The sequence below is a fragment of the Desmodus rotundus genome, chromosome 2 (assembly GCF_022682495.2).
Source record: "Desmodus rotundus isolate HL8 chromosome 2, HLdesRot8A.1, whole genome shotgun sequence".
Classification (NCBI taxonomy): Eukaryota; Metazoa; Chordata; class Mammalia; order Chiroptera; family Phyllostomidae; genus Desmodus; species Desmodus rotundus.
Genome location: NC_071388.1, coordinates 183,209,530 through 183,226,774, shown reverse-complemented (window position 1 = coordinate 183,226,774; position 17,245 = coordinate 183,209,530). Strand labels below are relative to the sequence as shown.

Below are 17,245 nucleotides of genomic sequence, written 5' to 3'. Positions count from 1 at the left end.
TTTCTTTTCTAGTTCTCAAAGTAAAAATATGAAATGGTAATTTTAAGAAGGCAGAAATCGCTAGAAAGCAAGGGGCCCCATTCAGGCAGGGGACCCCAAATTTGGCAAGAGGCTCTCCTTATCATGCCAGGAAAGGCAGGGGGACAGGGAGAGCTTCCAAGGCTGCAGATTAAAAGCACCATGCCTTCTCCAAGGCAGGGAGGAGCAAACGGAGAAGGCAGAGGGTTTAAGGCACACTGCCTAATGAAGGCAGCTACAACCAGGCAGTCATGCCCTCCCAGCAGGAAGGGGCTACCAGAGGACATCCCTGCTAGTAGTCTTGAGGGAGTGGGCGCAAAGGCAAATACGGCTGACATTAGCCCTCATTTGTTGGAAAGCTGGACACTCCCACTGGCTTCTGGATCAGATGGGATTCCTGGAGAGAGGACCTTTTAAAAAGGAGACTGGGAGAAGCTAGCTTGCTCTCTGGGCTCTCTCTTGGCTCTTGGAGCTTTGGCTTGGGACTTTTGGTTGCAGGTGTGCTTGGATGCTCTGGGTTCTGGCTCTTGCCTCCCGCAAGGACGGGAGCAGTTGTATGACGGGCGGGTGGATGCTGGGCCCACCAGGGGCTTAGGCCCCACATGATTGGAAGCCCACTCCTAGAGACAGAGTCCCACTCTGGGCTGCGTGCCTCACTGGGCTCCAGCCTCTGGGTCACTAAGACCCAGTGCAGCATGGCACACAGGTCCTGGACTGCCACATGGAGACTGAGCAGTGCACCCAGATCCCAAAGGAAAGCTGATGCAACAAGACGGTGACTCTGAAACCCATGAGTGCACATTCCAGAGGGGATGGAGATCTCTTTGTGTGGCCAGCTCAAGCTCTAGAAAGGACAGATGAGGAAATGGGGAACTTCCAGGTGTGGAAGTCCCAGGCTTGTAACTTTTTGGAGAGCAAGAGAAGTTCTGGGTCTCATGGGAAAGAAGGGCTCAGAGCAGGAGTGCTCTCAGCCCTCCCCCACAAACTGGAACCTTGTTAGTAAAAACCGGTTTCCTTCAATACAAACCTTCAAGTCATGTGTCAGGTCAACTAGGGGCTGAACACCATGGTGCGTGGTTACAGCAACCCCAAATCTTCCTTAAAGAGAATTATTTTATAACAAAACAAGTTAAGAGTTTTCTTTTTTTTCAGAGCCAGTCCCAAGGCATGTTTAAAATTAAGTTCCAAATGGAGTTTACAAAGACCGCCCAAAATTCTGCTTTTTTTGCCCAGCGCCAAACCTTTTCTATGACATCAATTCAGATACTATAGCATTTTCTTTCCGGACCATCTAAGTAAGAATTCATCTGACCAGGACTCCTGTGAACCAAACCATCCTACTTTAGAACTGATTTATCTTCTTTAGAGGTGAGTTGAGAATGAACTATTCTAGCAGTATTTAAGCAGGATTTTGATGCAAAAATGTGTTTGCTACATTCAGTTTTAGTCTTAGGTATCTCATGAACAGGCAAGAACAGGAAGTAACTACAAATTGTTTTCACTTCATTTAGCTAAGATGATTCCTCATATTACAAAATCCTTTCCCTACAACCACAAACATATCTCCAAACTTAGATTCAGTAATACTATGTTCATAACATACAATTGTAAAGTTAATCTGAAGACACAAGCTCACCAAGTGACTGCGTTTACACAGAGCTCTTAAGTAGAGTGGCTGTAAGAACTCCAGCTTACTGCACACAGAAACATGTAGGCACAGAAACAGCAGAAGGCCCTGCAAGCAAACCAAACTTAGAAGATGAGTCTATGCTGACAAAATACAGTCTTTCCAAGCATGAACTTCCTGGTTATTGATAAAATCCCGTGTAGCATAATCTTTGAGGCTTAAGTGTTTTAAATTGTCCAGTTCAGAGTTTGGAAAGCAGGCTTTTGTATTTTATTTTTACAGCTTTATAAATACTCAGAAAATTAAACAAAATAAACATTCTAAATACTACTTCTAAAACTATTAATCACTGTCAGAATATTACTGTTAGAGGCCACATAGATTTGATAGTCTATTCAAATTTAGTTGCTTATATTTTATACTCCAGTGAAGGAAATAATTTAAGCAATTTATTTTAAGAGTGGTATTTTTTAAACATGGATAGCAACTTAGAACAAGGAGTATTTAAAAGTGAACTTAGGTAACCATACTCAGTAAGGGAAACTTTTTTGGTGGAAAAGAATATGGTTACCAAATACTATCAGTCCTGTAGTCTCAGAAGGGTTAAAGGAATTAAGAGCATTTTTGTTATTTCTTTTCAGGTAAAAAAAAAAATCACCATGTACTGTTATGCCAAGAAAATAGCAAATTAAGACACAGTTTAAAAACACAGCTTGTGTTTAATAATCAGTGTAAAGGGTCTATTTTGTTTACGTGATCATTTAAAAATGTACTTACACCTTTCAGTTGCTTTCTTGCTTTTTTTGTTCTCCTTAACCATTTTCTAACAAACCCTAAATAAAGACTGCCCAAAATGAGAATTTAAAAATAGCTTCTTACGACTGCTCTTTACTCATACTGTGCTTAAGCCCTTCCACATCTATATTCTTCTGGATATTTTTGGTAATTCTGTAACTTAACTATCACTTTAATGTGGTATGGCTTTTCTTTTGCAATTTTACCAACCCAATATTGTTTTCACTGTCTTTTTTTGTTGTTTTTAGTTGCTTTTAATAATATTCAAGGGTTAAGAGCATGACATTTTCCCTGTGTAAAATAACATTCAGAAATTTCTCTATCTCATATAACTGTATACAGTCACAGTTCTTGGGACCAACATTCTACTTTATGAATTAGAGGGTTTTTTAAGTTTTTGTTGTAAAAAATATGAGCAGTAAGATACAGGATATCTTTTACCAAAGCCTTAGTATTTAAATACCACATAATTGATTCCTTACAGTTATAGACTGAATGTGTCTTCCCAAATTTCATATGTTTGAAACCCTAATTCCCAATGTGTTGGTATAGGAGGTGGGGCCTTGGGGAGGGGATTCAGCCATGAGGGTAGAGCCCTCATAAATGGAATTAGTGCCCTTGTAAAAGAAACCCTACAGAGCTCTCTCTCTCTTCTTCCACCATGTGAGGCCACAACATGAAGACGGTATCTGCAGCCCAGAAATGGGTCCTCACCAGAACTCAGACCATGTTAGCACACTGATCTCCGACTTCCAGCCTCCAGAACTGTGAGATGTTTCTGTTGTTCATAAGCATCTAGTCTATGGAACTTTGTTACAGAAGCCCAACTGAGTCACTTACCAAACTAGGTTTATATATGTGTATTTGTGAGTGTGGATTCTTTTTTTACCACCGAGGTGCTTCGTATTTATATTTAAATACTGTTAACTTGTGACTAGCCCTACGTCTCAATGACCCTCCTCTTAAGTGTTGACAAGATGAATGATAAACTGATGCTGAAATTTCTTTGGCTAGATTAGGTTAAGAAACAATAAGAACCAAAGGGTTTTCAGTTATGCCCTGATCAAAGTGTTCCTTTCATTATTGTGCTCCTAGAACTTGGCTCTAGACACCTGTGTTCTGCATTTTACTTCCTATGTTATAATACCCTTTCAAACTCAAACCAGATCTAGTAACAGTGCAGCTAGGTTTACATCTCAAAGAAAACCCCAGTGAATTACATTCAGATGGATCCCAGCCTGTAGGCTCACTTCTTCAGAAGCACACATCCATGTCAAGCCTCCAATGGCCAAAAATATGCTCATAAAGCACACATGGGGTCATTTTGTTGAATCAGGTTATTAGCTACTTGAAAAAGCACAAATTTTCTCACCGTAAATATGAAAAAACAGGGACCACTGTAAAATCAGTGAAGTAATACATGAGGCTTATATGATATTCTAAAGCAAATAAAATAAAGGCACATTTAATAGCCTCAATATACTGATTTGCAAGGCATTAAGTCTTGCAAAAGAAGAAAAACATTTCAAAGAACGTATTTTAGAAAAAATAATTTTTAGTTTAGAACAAGCACTCTGATTAATCAACTAACAAGGCTGCAGTTACACTCTGTAAGCAGTTACCAAATCCCTGGAGTAGAAAAGCAGAACTTAATAGAGAGAAATACAAAAAAAAAAAAACCCTAACTAAATTGCCTCTCACATTACACTGAAGGCTCATAATTTCAATTCACTGTACTTTCATGAGCATAAAAAATACTTTCATTAAAATGATTCCAAAGAGTAAGATATTTTTCTACTTTAATATATACTTTCAAGTATGTTAAAATTAGATTTATAAAGAAAGAAATATTGAAATAAATATTAAAACATTTAAATATGTGCTTAAACAGCCTTCAAATAATTTCTACTGACAGGGTTCTTGTAAGACCAATACTTTGTATATGTACACGGCATGAAATATCTTTGAATACACTGAGTTGGCCAAAAAGTTCATTTAGTTTTTTTTGTATGATGGCTCTAGTAGTGCTTAGTTGTCTTTAACTTCATTGAAAACAATTGTTAGACTGTATTGTGACAGCTGTCATATCAACATGCACTTTAGAAAACTTATCAAAATTGGTGAATTTTTGTGTAGCCATTTTAATATTGAAGATGGAAGAAGACAGGTAACATTTTCAGCGTACTATACTTTATTATTTCAAGAAAGGTAAAAATGCAACTGAAATGCAAAAAAAGATTTGTGCAGTGTATAGAGTGCTGTGACTGATCGAACATGTGAAAAGTGGTTTGCAAAGTTTCTTGGTACTGTGGACATTTTGGCCAAGTAATTCTTTGCTGTGGGGCTGTCTTATGCATTGGAAGATGTTTAGCAGCACCCCTGGCCTCTACCCACTAGAAGCCAATAGTGGAAGACAGATGACATACTCAAAATATTCCAATCAGTAAAATCATTGGTGAAAATGAAAAATGTGTCTTTTATAGAAAAAACAAAATGGACTTTGTGGCCAACCCAATATGTTCTGTATATTATGTACAGTTGGTCCCAAGCTGTAACAGTGAAGTGTCTCGACTCCAGAACCACCCCATTTTGGGCTGACATCATTCTTCCAAAATTCTTCCAAAGATAAGAAAGGGCATAAGGGCCCTAAGCAATAACTGTCTAGATTTCCAAGAGGGCCAGAGAGAGAGAACTATGAAATAATCCATCTCTAACAAACAGAAGTTTAAAAAAAAATGCATTTAGGTACAAACTAACTCCTATTCAAATACGGGTTTGGAATACATGATTTAATAGAATGGATGGAAAGACAGGCAGATTTGTCAAAATAATGCTCAAAATGAGTTAAAAAGAATGACACAGCCAACATCACTAAGTGTGATCAAAGATAGCAGGCAGAAATATATTTCAAGTAAGGCACAACAGGGTGCACTGAACAGAATATAAATACGGCATTTAATTTGAAGAGAGATCCAAAATAGTGAAAGGATCTGAATAAAGGAAAAAGGGATTCATTCCACATTCAACAAATAGTTATTGAGCACAATCCCAAATTATGACTGTGTTAAAAAATGGCAAAGTCTCAGGCTCGCATGCACTTTACATTACAATGTGGACATCCTCCTCCTGACAAAACAGAACACATGAGAGTAAGAAAAATACATATATTTTTAATCTGAAGGTTGGTAGCATAGTACAATAGAAAGAATATGGAGTCAGATAACCTAAGTTCAAGTCCTAATTTGACCATCACCTCAGTCTCAGTTTCCTCACCTGTAAAATACAGATGAAAATGATCACATAATTATAAGAATCAAAGATAATAAATATAAAAGCATTCTTTAAACTGTGTTTAAGAAAAGGGTTCAGCCCTGGCTGGTGTGGCTCAGTGGACTGAGTGCTGGCCTGCGAACCAAAGGGTCACCAGTTTGATTCCCAGTCAGGGCACATGCATGGGTTGCCGACCAGGTCCCCAGTTGGGGGCATGTGAGAGGCAACACATCAATGTATCTCTTGTACATCAATGTTTCTCTTACTCTTTCTCCCTCCTGCCCCACCTCTCTAAATAAATAAAATCTTAAAAAGAAAGAAAAGAGTTCAAATTTCTTCTACACAGCTCCAAAGAATAAAACTATGTTTCACCAAAAGGTAGTAACCACAGTATACAGATTTGAACTCCATAAAATTAAGGGTGTATCAAAGATAAAATGGGCTATCCCCTAATATTAGAGGTAATCAATCACATACAAACTTACTGGCCTCTTGACAAAAATCCAGAAAAACATAGTAAGCTGGCATACCATTATCTACAATAATACTGTATCTACATAAACTCTAAGATTTTTCTCTTATCCTTTCTGGAAAAGCAAGAACTATTATATAATATTAAATACGTGCCAGATTAAGTTTTCTGTATGCATGATGCAACTGAAAGACGATGTTATATCTGAATCAATCTGTCCAAGTCCCAGTATTCATAGGTTTGGTATGAGAATTAAATAAGATAGTATAACTCCATAGCACAAAGCAACTTCAAAAATGCCCCTTTTACTTTGCTACTTATAAACTCTGGCTGTATATACTTGATTGTCATTATTTGCTATTCATAGAGCAAGGATATCTGATTTAATAGTAAGGAAATATCATTTACCACAATATACTATTTTTAAACGCAAATAATCACTAGCACATTCAAAAAGATTCTGTTCAGGAAAATTAAGTTCTGCAACTTTATATGAAAACCATGTATTGATATTTTTAAAAAAGAAAAAGAACTGGAAAACACGGTATTAGTAACCTTGTATTCATTCCTCCATTTATTAAAAAATATAATACTGACCACCTATCATGCGCTAATCATTTGTAATTAAAGTTTTTTTTCTTTGTAACTAAAGGACATTAACCAGGTACATTCCATGGAATGCAAATGAATATCTAACCTGGATTCTGGCTATAAAAAGGTCCTCCATTCATCTGATTCTGAAGGCTTGTTTGTGAAGTTATGGAAGGAGGGCGTCTATAGGGCAATGAGCCCCCTACTGTTGGGGGAGTGTGGCGAGAGGCAGGTCTATTCATGCTGTAGAACTGAACAGGATGACCTGAAAGAGGAAAAGGACATAAATTTGCCATTAAAAGAAAATTATCTCAGACAATGAAATACTTTTGGTACAAAGCCTGAATCTTAGTAAGATTATGAAAAATAACAATGTTAGCTAATTAGTTATCTAACAAAACATGATGCAAGGTGACAATTATCGCTCAGCAGACATTATATTGAAGTACAAAAGCAGGAAAATGGATTCATGATTAGGTCTGGAAAAGCTACATCTAAATAGACTACTAATTAACATTAAGATTTTAGTAAGTTAATAATGTGATAGGATTTCCAAATCATCACAATTAATTAAAATTTATGACTCACTTCCCCGGCTCTGCCCCCCAAATCCACTAAACACTAAAATTAAACTAAACAAGTAAGAATGACATTTGGGAAAGTAAAAGAAAAAATGTTTGATACACAGTCTTATTCCAAATTAATACTAATAGTAGTAAACTTACGGTAGCAAAGCAATTTAAAAATATTTCCAGCAAAAAGTCAAGTGAGATAAATCATACATATCTTTATTGGATCAAAGATATCCATCTCTAAAACCAGGTTATTTTGTCTTAAAATTAAGAGTTTAAGAAACTTACAATTATGAAAAAAAGCTAAGACACAAAAAGTGAATCAAAATATATCCTATTTTTAATATCATCCCTGAGTCTGTACACATTTATCAGCCATTTCACTGTGTTTTGATCTCTGAGAGTACTTCAATAACTAATGCCAACTGAAGACACTATTTCTTAACTATCCAATTCCAAATTTTATCTTAATTCTACTTTCGCTCAAAATCGTTCAGCTGGGGGCCTACTGTTACAATCAGACAGACAAAAGCACTAGGCAGGGGTGTCCAACCTTTTGGCGTCTCTGGGCCACACTGGAAGAAGAGTTGTCTTGGGCCACACATTAAATACATTGCAACATATAATCACAAAAAAAAATCTCAAAATGTTTTAAGCAAATTTATGATTTTGTGTTGGGCCACATTCACAGCCATCCTGGGCTGCATGCAGTCCGTGTGCTACATCCCTCCAAAAGCATCCAAGAGAGCACTCCAGCAGGCAAGAGAGGAAAGAGAGGGAAGGGAAGGGGAGGGAGAGAAGGATTAAAGAAAAGTATCAGGGGAAGAAAAGAGGATGGAAGGAGGGAGGATAAGGTGAAAAGAAAGAAGAGAAAAGGAAATGAGAAAGGGCAAGAGAGGAAGGAAGGAAAGGAGAGAGGAGGAAAAAAAAGAAAAGAACTTTTAACATTTTTCATGTTATTCATGATTGTAAAATGGTTTACATGGCTAAAATTGGTCTTCAGGAACTCCATAAACTTATCAAACTTTGACTCATATAAAGATTATAAAAGCACTCAAGAACTGCCATACCATTTTATCTTCTTACATATAACAATATCAAAACCTAAAATTCAATTCTGTTATATAGAAATTTTAAGTATTAAAGCTTATACATAATCCACTGTCAGGACACTGTAATCATGGTTGAAAATATAAAAACAGTTCCGGCCAAGATGGAGGTGTAGGTAGATACCCTTCACTTCCTCACACAATCAAAAGAAGTATAACAACCAACTTAAAAACAAAAAACAACCAGAACTGCCAGAAAATCAAACTGTATGGAGGTCCAACAACCAAGGAGTTAACGAAGAAACATTCATCCAAACTGGTAGGAGGAGAGGAGACAGGCAGCTGGGGCGGAGAAGACACACAGCAAGGCAGTGGCTAGAGGACTGGGTGGGCAAGGTGGAGGCTGGCAGACCAGGCAGTCTCACATTCATGTGCGGATATACTGGGAGGAACAACTGAGGAGTGAGACAAACCTCGAAATCCAGGGTTCCAGCACCAGAAATAAAACCTCAAAACTTCAGGCTATAAAAACCTGTGGGGGTTGCGGTGGCGAAAGAAACTCCCCGTCCTATAGGAGAGTCTGTTGGAGGGGCCCACAGTGTCCAAGAACATACACAAACCAACCCACCCAGGGATCAGCACCTGGGTAGCACCTGGAAGGGCGCAATTCAGTTGTAAGAAGCAGGGGAAGTGACTGAAGGCAAGGCAAGAGCCAAGCAAGCAGCATTGTTCCTTCTCTGAACCCACCTCACATGCAGCACCACAACCCAGCAAAGTAGGTGCCCCACCCTGGAGAATACCTAGGCTCCGCCTCTTACTATGTAACAGGTGCACAAAGACAAAGAAATATGGCCCAAATGAAAGAACACAGCAAAACTTTAGAAAAAGAATTAAGCGACAAGGAGATAGCCGACCTATCAGATGCAGAGTTCAAAACAATGGTAAGCAAAATACTCACAGAAATGACTGAATTTGGTCACCAAACCAAGGAAGAAATGAAGGCTATGCAAAGTGAAATAAAAGAAAATATACAGGGAATCAACAGTGAAGGGAAGGAAACTGGGACTCAAATCAACAATTTGGAGCAGAAGGAAGAAATAAACATTCAACCAGAACAGAATGAAGAAACAAAAATTCAAAAAAATGAGGAGAGGCTTAGGAACCTCAGGGACAACCTGAAATGTCCCAACATCCAAATCATAGGTGTGCCAGAAGGAGAAGAGGAAGAGCAAGAGATTGAAAACTTGTTTGAAAAAATGATGAAGGAGAACTTCCCCAATCTGGCAAAGAAAATAGACATACAAGTCCAGGAAGCACAGAGAGTCCCAAAAAAGTTGGAACCAAGGAGGAACACATCAAGGCACATTATAAAGAGAAAAGAAGAGAGCTCCCATTAGACTATCAGCTGATTTCTCAAAAGAAACCTTATAGGCAAGAAGGGGCTGGAAAAAAGTATTTGAAGTCATGAAAGGCAAGGCCTACATCCAAGATTACTCTATCCAGCAAAGCTATCATTTAGAATGGACGGGCAGATAAAGTGCTTCACTGATAAGGTCACGTTAAAGGAATTCATCATCATCAAGCCCTTATTATATGAAATGTGAAAAGGACTTATCTAAGAAAAAGAAGATCAAAACTATGAACAGTAAAATGACAACAAACTCACAACTATCAAGGACTGAACCTAAAAAAAAAACCTAAGCAAACAACTAGGACAGGAACAGAATCACAGAAGTGGAGATCACATGAAAGGTCATCGATGGTGAGGGGGAAGAGAGAGAATGGAGGAAAAGGTACAGGGAATAAGAAGTATAACTGGTAGGTACAAAATAGACAGGGGCAGGTCAAGAATAGTATAGGAAATGGGAGAAGCCAAAGAACTTATATGTACAACCCATGGACATGAACTAAGTTGGGAGGAATGCTGGAGGGAATGGGGGTGCTGGGCAGAGAGGGGTAAAGGGGAGAAAAAAACAGGACAACTGAAATAGTGTAATCAATAAAATATACTTAAAAATATAAAAACACATAAACTATCATTTAAAAGGTATATCTTGTCATTTAAATCACCAGATCCAGCCCTAGCTGGTTTGGCTCAGTTGACTGCAGCATTGCCCCACAGACCAAAGGGTCACAGGTTCTATTCCTGGTCAGGGCACATGTCTGGGTTTCAGGTTGGTGCCTGACCAGGGCACATGCAGGAGGCAACCAATCGATGTTTCTCACATCAATGTTGCTCTCTCTCTCTCTCTCTCTCTCTCTCTCTCTCTCTCTTCCCCACTCTCTAAAATCAATAAACGTGTCCTCGGGTGAAGATTAATAAAAAGATAAATCACCAGATACAAATAAATTATTAGCATTTTAGTAATTACTCTGTAACAAATTAAGACAAACCAAGAATCATCAAGTTAAAACCAACTGATAATTAACAGCATTGTGAATTTTATACAGTTAGAACTAGTCTAAAATCTCAGATGTAAGTCCTCAGTGATTCAGAGACACTACATAAAAGAGACAAAGAGACTGTTCTTATCATTAATAAGGCATTTACTCTGCACTGAAAACAAAACTAGTTTCACTATCACAGATCTAATTGTAAACCCTAAAATAAATAACTTCTAGAAGAAAATAGGACAAAATCTTTATGACCATATGCAAGGCAAAGAGCTTGTAAATATGACACCAAAAGTACAATCCACAAAAGAAATAAAATCAATTAACTATCCAAATTTTGAAATGAAAACCTAAGCTTACACAAAAGTCTGTGTGCAAATGTTTATGGTAGTTTAATCATAACCACCCTATACAGGAAGTAATCCAAACATCCCTCCCCTGGGAAAGTGATAAACACACTGCGTACATCCATACTGAACACTACTCAAAAATAATAAAAAGGAACAAAATAATGAAACATGCAACAACACAGATAAATATCCAATGCATCATACCAAAAAGCCAGACCCAAAAGGCTATATACCATATTCTTCCATTTGCATGATAAGTCTCACAAATCAAAACTTGAAAGACTAAAACCAGATCAAGGGGTTGCCAGGCGCTAGGAGTGAAGAAGGACTGCCTACAGAGGAGACTTGGAGGCAGTTAGGGGAGGTTAAGACTCTTACACATCTTGACTGTAGTTGTAATGACATCACTGCATAAAACTCAAAACTCAAAGAAATACACATTAAAAAGGGTAAATTTTACTGTACATCAATTATACCTTCATAAAAAGAAAAAAATATGTGGTGATTCAAAGACAATGTATAAAAAAGATTATGTCCGTGTAAAATGTTACTGAGGCATTCACTGCCTTGCTTTTTGTTTAAAAAAAACTATAATTATCCACTTATACAATAAATGTTTAATCAGTGTTTATGAACCAGCACTTGTTATTAAATTATACAAATGCTGACTCGCACGTGGAGGTGATTTGTCCTTTTTGGACTTACAATGATTTCAAGATGCATTCTTTAATGACGCAGGAGCACAGCAAAATTCCTTTATTTAACTAGTCTGGCCAAACAGAGCTGCATGGAGATCAAAGAACAACCCGTGTTTACATTTACCCACTGCAGAAAGCTTTTCTTAAAAAGTGCTTTTAAAGAAGCTATCCCATAAAACACCATCCAAAATCCATATTAAGTAAAAGTGTTCTTTAATACATTTAGACATCTGGGTATAGCAGCAGTGCTGAATATAAATTCTGTGAAGTTCTGGGAAGCTAAGGTGATGAGTATCCAAACATATACACTGTTATAATAGATAACTTATTTACTAACCAGCATCACTATTACCTTTGCAAGTATATTTTGGGGCAATTGAGCCCTTTTCTCCTTCCCCATCAAAAAAACAGATTTTAGGCTATAGTTTCAGTCAACCTTAAATAACAAGTAAATCTGAAATTCTTTAAAAATCTACTGTCTATGTGTTTCCAATGCTGCTATAGCAAACAACAGGTTCCGTTATAATAAACTTATAGAGACTTTTAAACAGCTATATCAAATATTTTCTATAAAATGTACCTTAGAATTAGTCATAGACTTTTCTTTTCATTAATAACTTAACCTGTAACAAACATTTCTAATGACAGTTTTTCAAAATTGTATAAAAGACAGTGCCACATTAAATTCACAAACCTCTAGTAAATGAAATTCAAGCAATAAAAAAATGTGTATTTGTGCTGCTCTATTGGAAAATTATATGAGAAACTTTACCCTGATTTCCTCAGAATATTTTACTTTGGTCACATGCCATTTTCCAGTTAGTAAATTATTCTTCATATTTATATATACATACATATATACACACACACACAAAGCACAAACAAATAAACAAAAATCATAAAGCCAGAGTTCCAGGTAATAGAAGAGCCAGATGACTAGATTTTGCCTGCCAAGGAATATGCCAATACTCACCTGTAGGGGGAGTGGAAGAAACAACAGGGGGAGTTGGAGAAGTGAAGCCATCAGCAAGGGTCTGGGCACCCCCAGCAGCTGCTTCAGGGGCAGTGGAGGAAGGGACAGTAGCAGGAACTAGAGGGGCAGGGGCAGATGCAGAAGTAGCAGGAAGGGGAGGAGTACCAGCAGAGCCAGCAGGGGCTGAGGGGAAAGAGGAGTGAGAAGCAGCATTAACGAGGCAATCCCAGTAGGCAGGACTAGAAAAGGCATTAGAGAAGTTAATGTTAGATATTCAGTGCTCAACACTAACCAAAGAATAGAAGAGAGTGGTAAAAAGCAAAAAGGAATAAAGCTTATGTTAAGGGATTATTAGGTGTGCAGCAAATAATTCAAGATGCCAGGGTAATTTAGAGATTTTTTTAATTCACTAAAAACAAGCATTCTTTTTTATCTGAAAGTCACTACTCTGTAAGAAAAGTGCACCCTTTATATTATAATCCTTAGCATAATGTTTTATAAATAATATATAAAACTAGGCCTTAGCCGGGTACTCAGTTGGTTAGAGTGTTGTCCTGATATGCCAAGATTACAGGCTCAATCCCCAGTCATACAAGAATTGACCAGTGAATGCATAAATAAGTGGAACAACAAATCGATTTTCTAATTAATTAATTAAATAAATTACAAAACTAAACACTGGGAAACATCATTCCATTCTGAATTATACAAATCAGAAAATAAGCATATGTTCCAGACATAAATATCTTCCCAGGTAAAAAACAAAAAATTTAGCAAAACATTTCAATGATTTTTGAAGAGGTATTAACTATTTATTAGAATAAATTAAATAAGTAATATTCTACCCCTATGTCTTCTGTGTCATGCTTTTAAAACTAAATTTTAACTTTGGTATCTTCAGATTAAATAAGTACATTTTTCTGTGTCAGAGAAAAGAGGGTAGCATTTCAGAGACTATTAAGCTCCAACAGTCCACTAAACTGAACAGTCAGAACTACTCTAACATTGTCTTTTAACACATTTAAACATTTAACACGTTTGTCCAGTCGTTTCTTATACATATGATTTTCACACCAAGTCCCCTCTCTGTCCCAAGGCATGCACTATCGTGTCGCTAGCTGGAATTAAACACACAGCATTAACACGGTGGGACCCGAAACCTCAAAGCATCAACTGAGCTACAGCACCGAAAACATAAACCAAATTACAGGAAAGTATGTGAGCATAAACTTACAAATCAGTTGGTTAAAAATCACAAATGCATAATAAAGACTTCCCAACATATATGGAGTCCTAAAGGAAAATAAATCCTGATTATGAAGAAAGCCCACTGTAATTAAATCAGAAATTGAATTCAAGTTCAGAAAGGACAAGTGAAGGTGAAGCACCATTCATGTTTTACCTGGAAAGACACTGGGAGGAGAGGGAGTAGGAACAGCAATGGGAACTCCCACACTCCCACTTCCACTGTTCTCACGACTGCTGCTCCGACTACTAGGGTGGCTTCCTCCACTACTCCCACTGCTGCTAAAGAAACAGGAACCACCAAAACATGAGTATTATATACAGTAAGATCTCCAGCATTTCCCAACATTTTCCAAAATGAATACAGCTACAATAAAGATAATTCAAGCCGTCCACTTCAAATATGAATTTATTAGTAGGGGAAAAAGCTGACTTCAAAAACTTGTTTTGACCACCCTTTAATAAGCCTACATTAAAGAAATTAAGAAAGAAGAAAAATTTTATGAACATAAATGATAAATGATGGGCTCAACACATAAAAATAATAATATTTTCTTTTACTTCAGATTAACACCTGTCTGAAGAAACTCCTTTTATAATAAAACATAGTTTTCCTGAATAGATTATTTAATTTTATTTGTAATAACTTGAGATATACTATCCCATATCAATGTTTTATTGCATATAGTTTTTCATCTGTAAAGTTCCACCAAAAAACAACTTGAAATTTCCCATATCTGGTCCATAATTTTTTTAAGGTCAACTGTAACTATTAATTTTGCAGAGAAGTTTGTACTTGAACATGTCTTTTTTCCCCCAACTTCCTGACTGCTCAAAGTTGCATCAGAACAGGAGGAGAGAGAGGTGGAATCAGATGAGGTTTGGGAGAGTAGAGTGAGGAAAGGAACTTAGTGCTTGGAAAATGAGAGAGATTTAACTGAAGTTATCTGAACAAATTATGGTACTATGACCATCACATTTTGCGCTGAGGTAGAGAAAATACCTGTAAGTTCGATTTCTTTGATTCACAGAAGCTGTCCTCACAGGGCTCTGCTGCGAGGGAGCCATATTACGTGTTGGGCTAGGTACGTAATCATTTGGTACCACTGGAGGACGCACTGGCTCCAGTGTGCGATAGGGGGAGTGCCGCCTACAAAAAGAAGAGCGTATGTATCGTGTGATTAGCAAGTTTCGGCACAATCAATTCAAAGAGTTGCCAGTAGTGAAATACAATTTGTACTCAGAGATAGAAAGATGTGTTTTTACATAACCCAGCTACCAATTTCAGTCTTTCCTTAAGTATCACTTCTCCAGCATTAGGGTTTTGATGAGTATTGTTATTTTTTTAGTCTCCAACCTCATTTCCCCGTGCTAATGCAATTTTGTTCGTTCATTCTCATTGAGCATAAAGACTCTCCCACCAGATAAGCCAATGTTTCCCAGACTCTTCTTTCTTTTGTTTTTTGTTTTGTTTTGTTTTTTTTGGTTGAGTTCTAATTATTTTAGTCTCCCAACTGCACTCCATGAATGCACTAATTATCTTCCTCACCCCTCTCTCCCTAACCAAAGCTACTCAAAGATAGGCTCCACATCCCCCCCAGATGATCACAGCAATTATAACCCTGTATTTCCTTTTCTATACACTAAATACACAGAAATTAAACTATATCCAAACACAAAAATAACAATTTAATCTCATGTCTTTCCATGTTCACCTTACTTCCTCCTTTAACTTTCAACTTGATCTCTCTTGCCTTTCACCCTCCCTCAGAGTTCAACATTTAAAAGGAAAATAAGACAAAGACCACCTAAGTCTTTCTAAATGTGGTTTTATTAACATATTTCTCTTTTTTCCTCCAAATTTCCTTTTAAAGGAAGAGAATAAGAAGAGTAAGAAAGGAAATATGGTTTCCAAATTCTTTTTTGTGTGTGTTAACATTTAGATAATTTTTAAATTTTTTTTTCAATTAGTTTATATGCATTGTTATTTTATATTAGTTTCAGGTGTACAGCACATGGTTTCCAAATACTTTATGACAATAATAAACACTCAACTAACATTTTGTAGATGAGATTCTGGTTTTTAAAAGAATAAAAATTGGAATCTCAAAATGTGAAAATTAAAAAGCTTTCTTTTCCTGAAATGATGTTGCTCACTTAACTTCAAATTTCTCAATAATTCACTCCCTCAGAGCTTCCAAGGTTTCTTTAAATACTGCTCTGCTGGGTTATTCAAATTATGGGTCACCAATTTTGGGTGAGATCACTTTGCATTGACCCATCCACTCTACTACCCTCAAAATCTCCTCGTATAAATACATATATACATTAATAATTACAAATAGCCCTGGCTGGTGTGGCTCAGTGGATTGAGTGCTGGCCTGCAAACGGAAGGGTCACTGGTTCCATTCTCAGTTGAGGCACATGCCTAGGTTGCGGGCTGGGTCCCCAGTTGGGGGTATACAAGAGGCAACCAATCATGTATCTCTTTGCACATTGATGTTTCTCTCCCTTTCTTCCTTTCTTTCCTCTAAGACTAAATAAATAAAATCTTCAAAAATAACTAAATAAATAAATGATAAATAAATAAGGGGCACTAGATGAGATACTGGGCAAAGGAAGAAGGAATGTCAGGACCCTGCATTTAAAATACTAAAAAGAAGTTTTGACATCTCTGAAATTATTATGTAAATATTAAAAAACCATAAAATAGAAACTGATTAATTTCTAAACATCTGCTTTCCACACAATTTTTCCCAGACAACAAAAATGTTCTTTGTTTCAACGTTCCGTTTCAAGCCAAGAAAAAACCCTTTGCTGACTGAGAACTACACAGTGAAGAAAATGGTAAATGTAAGGTAAAAAACAAGGGGCACGGTAACAAAATACGGTGGGTAGGCAGAGACTGCAAAAAAGGCCAGGCTATGGCCATCAACCAGCATGTGGTGCTCAGAGACTCTGAGGACCCTGCAAAACCCTTGCAACTACACAAGGAAAACAAATATTGGTATATGAGGAAATCTTCAAAATTTGAGAGTAACAGAAAATTTTACTTTATTAGAGACTACAGTGGGTTAGCTTGCTAACAATACTGATTTAAAACCTAAGAATCTGTTAAGTATGATACATGATAAAATTATAGACGTTTACAGGAAAATAAGGCAAATTCTTCCTCTTAATCTGACTCTCTA

General features: G+C 37.0%; 1 protein-coding gene across 46 annotated transcripts in view; it reads right to left on the bottom strand.

The window, feature by feature from the left end:
* The window catches only part of ABI2 (abl interactor 2), an 86,784-nt gene that overhangs the window by 17,656 nt on the left and 51,883 nt on the right, over window positions 1–17,245 (bottom strand). For 11 of the 46 annotated variants that reach the window (XM_045198452.3, XM_045198480.3, XM_053918962.2 and 8 more), the window contains 3 exons: window positions 15,058–15,204; window positions 14,212–14,336; window positions 6,880–7,038 (listed from right to left, as the gene is read on the bottom strand). In XM_045198452.3, the coding sequence (XP_045054387.1) occupies window positions 6,880–7,038; window positions 14,212–14,336; window positions 15,058–15,204 (431 nt within the window). Of the gene's footprint in view, window positions 1–6,879; window positions 7,039–12,809; window positions 12,993–14,211; window positions 14,337–15,057; window positions 15,205–17,245 lie in introns of all 46 variants that reach the window. The other 35 variants (XM_045198477.3, XM_045198476.3, XM_045198478.3 and 32 more) reach the window with 7 other exon arrangements.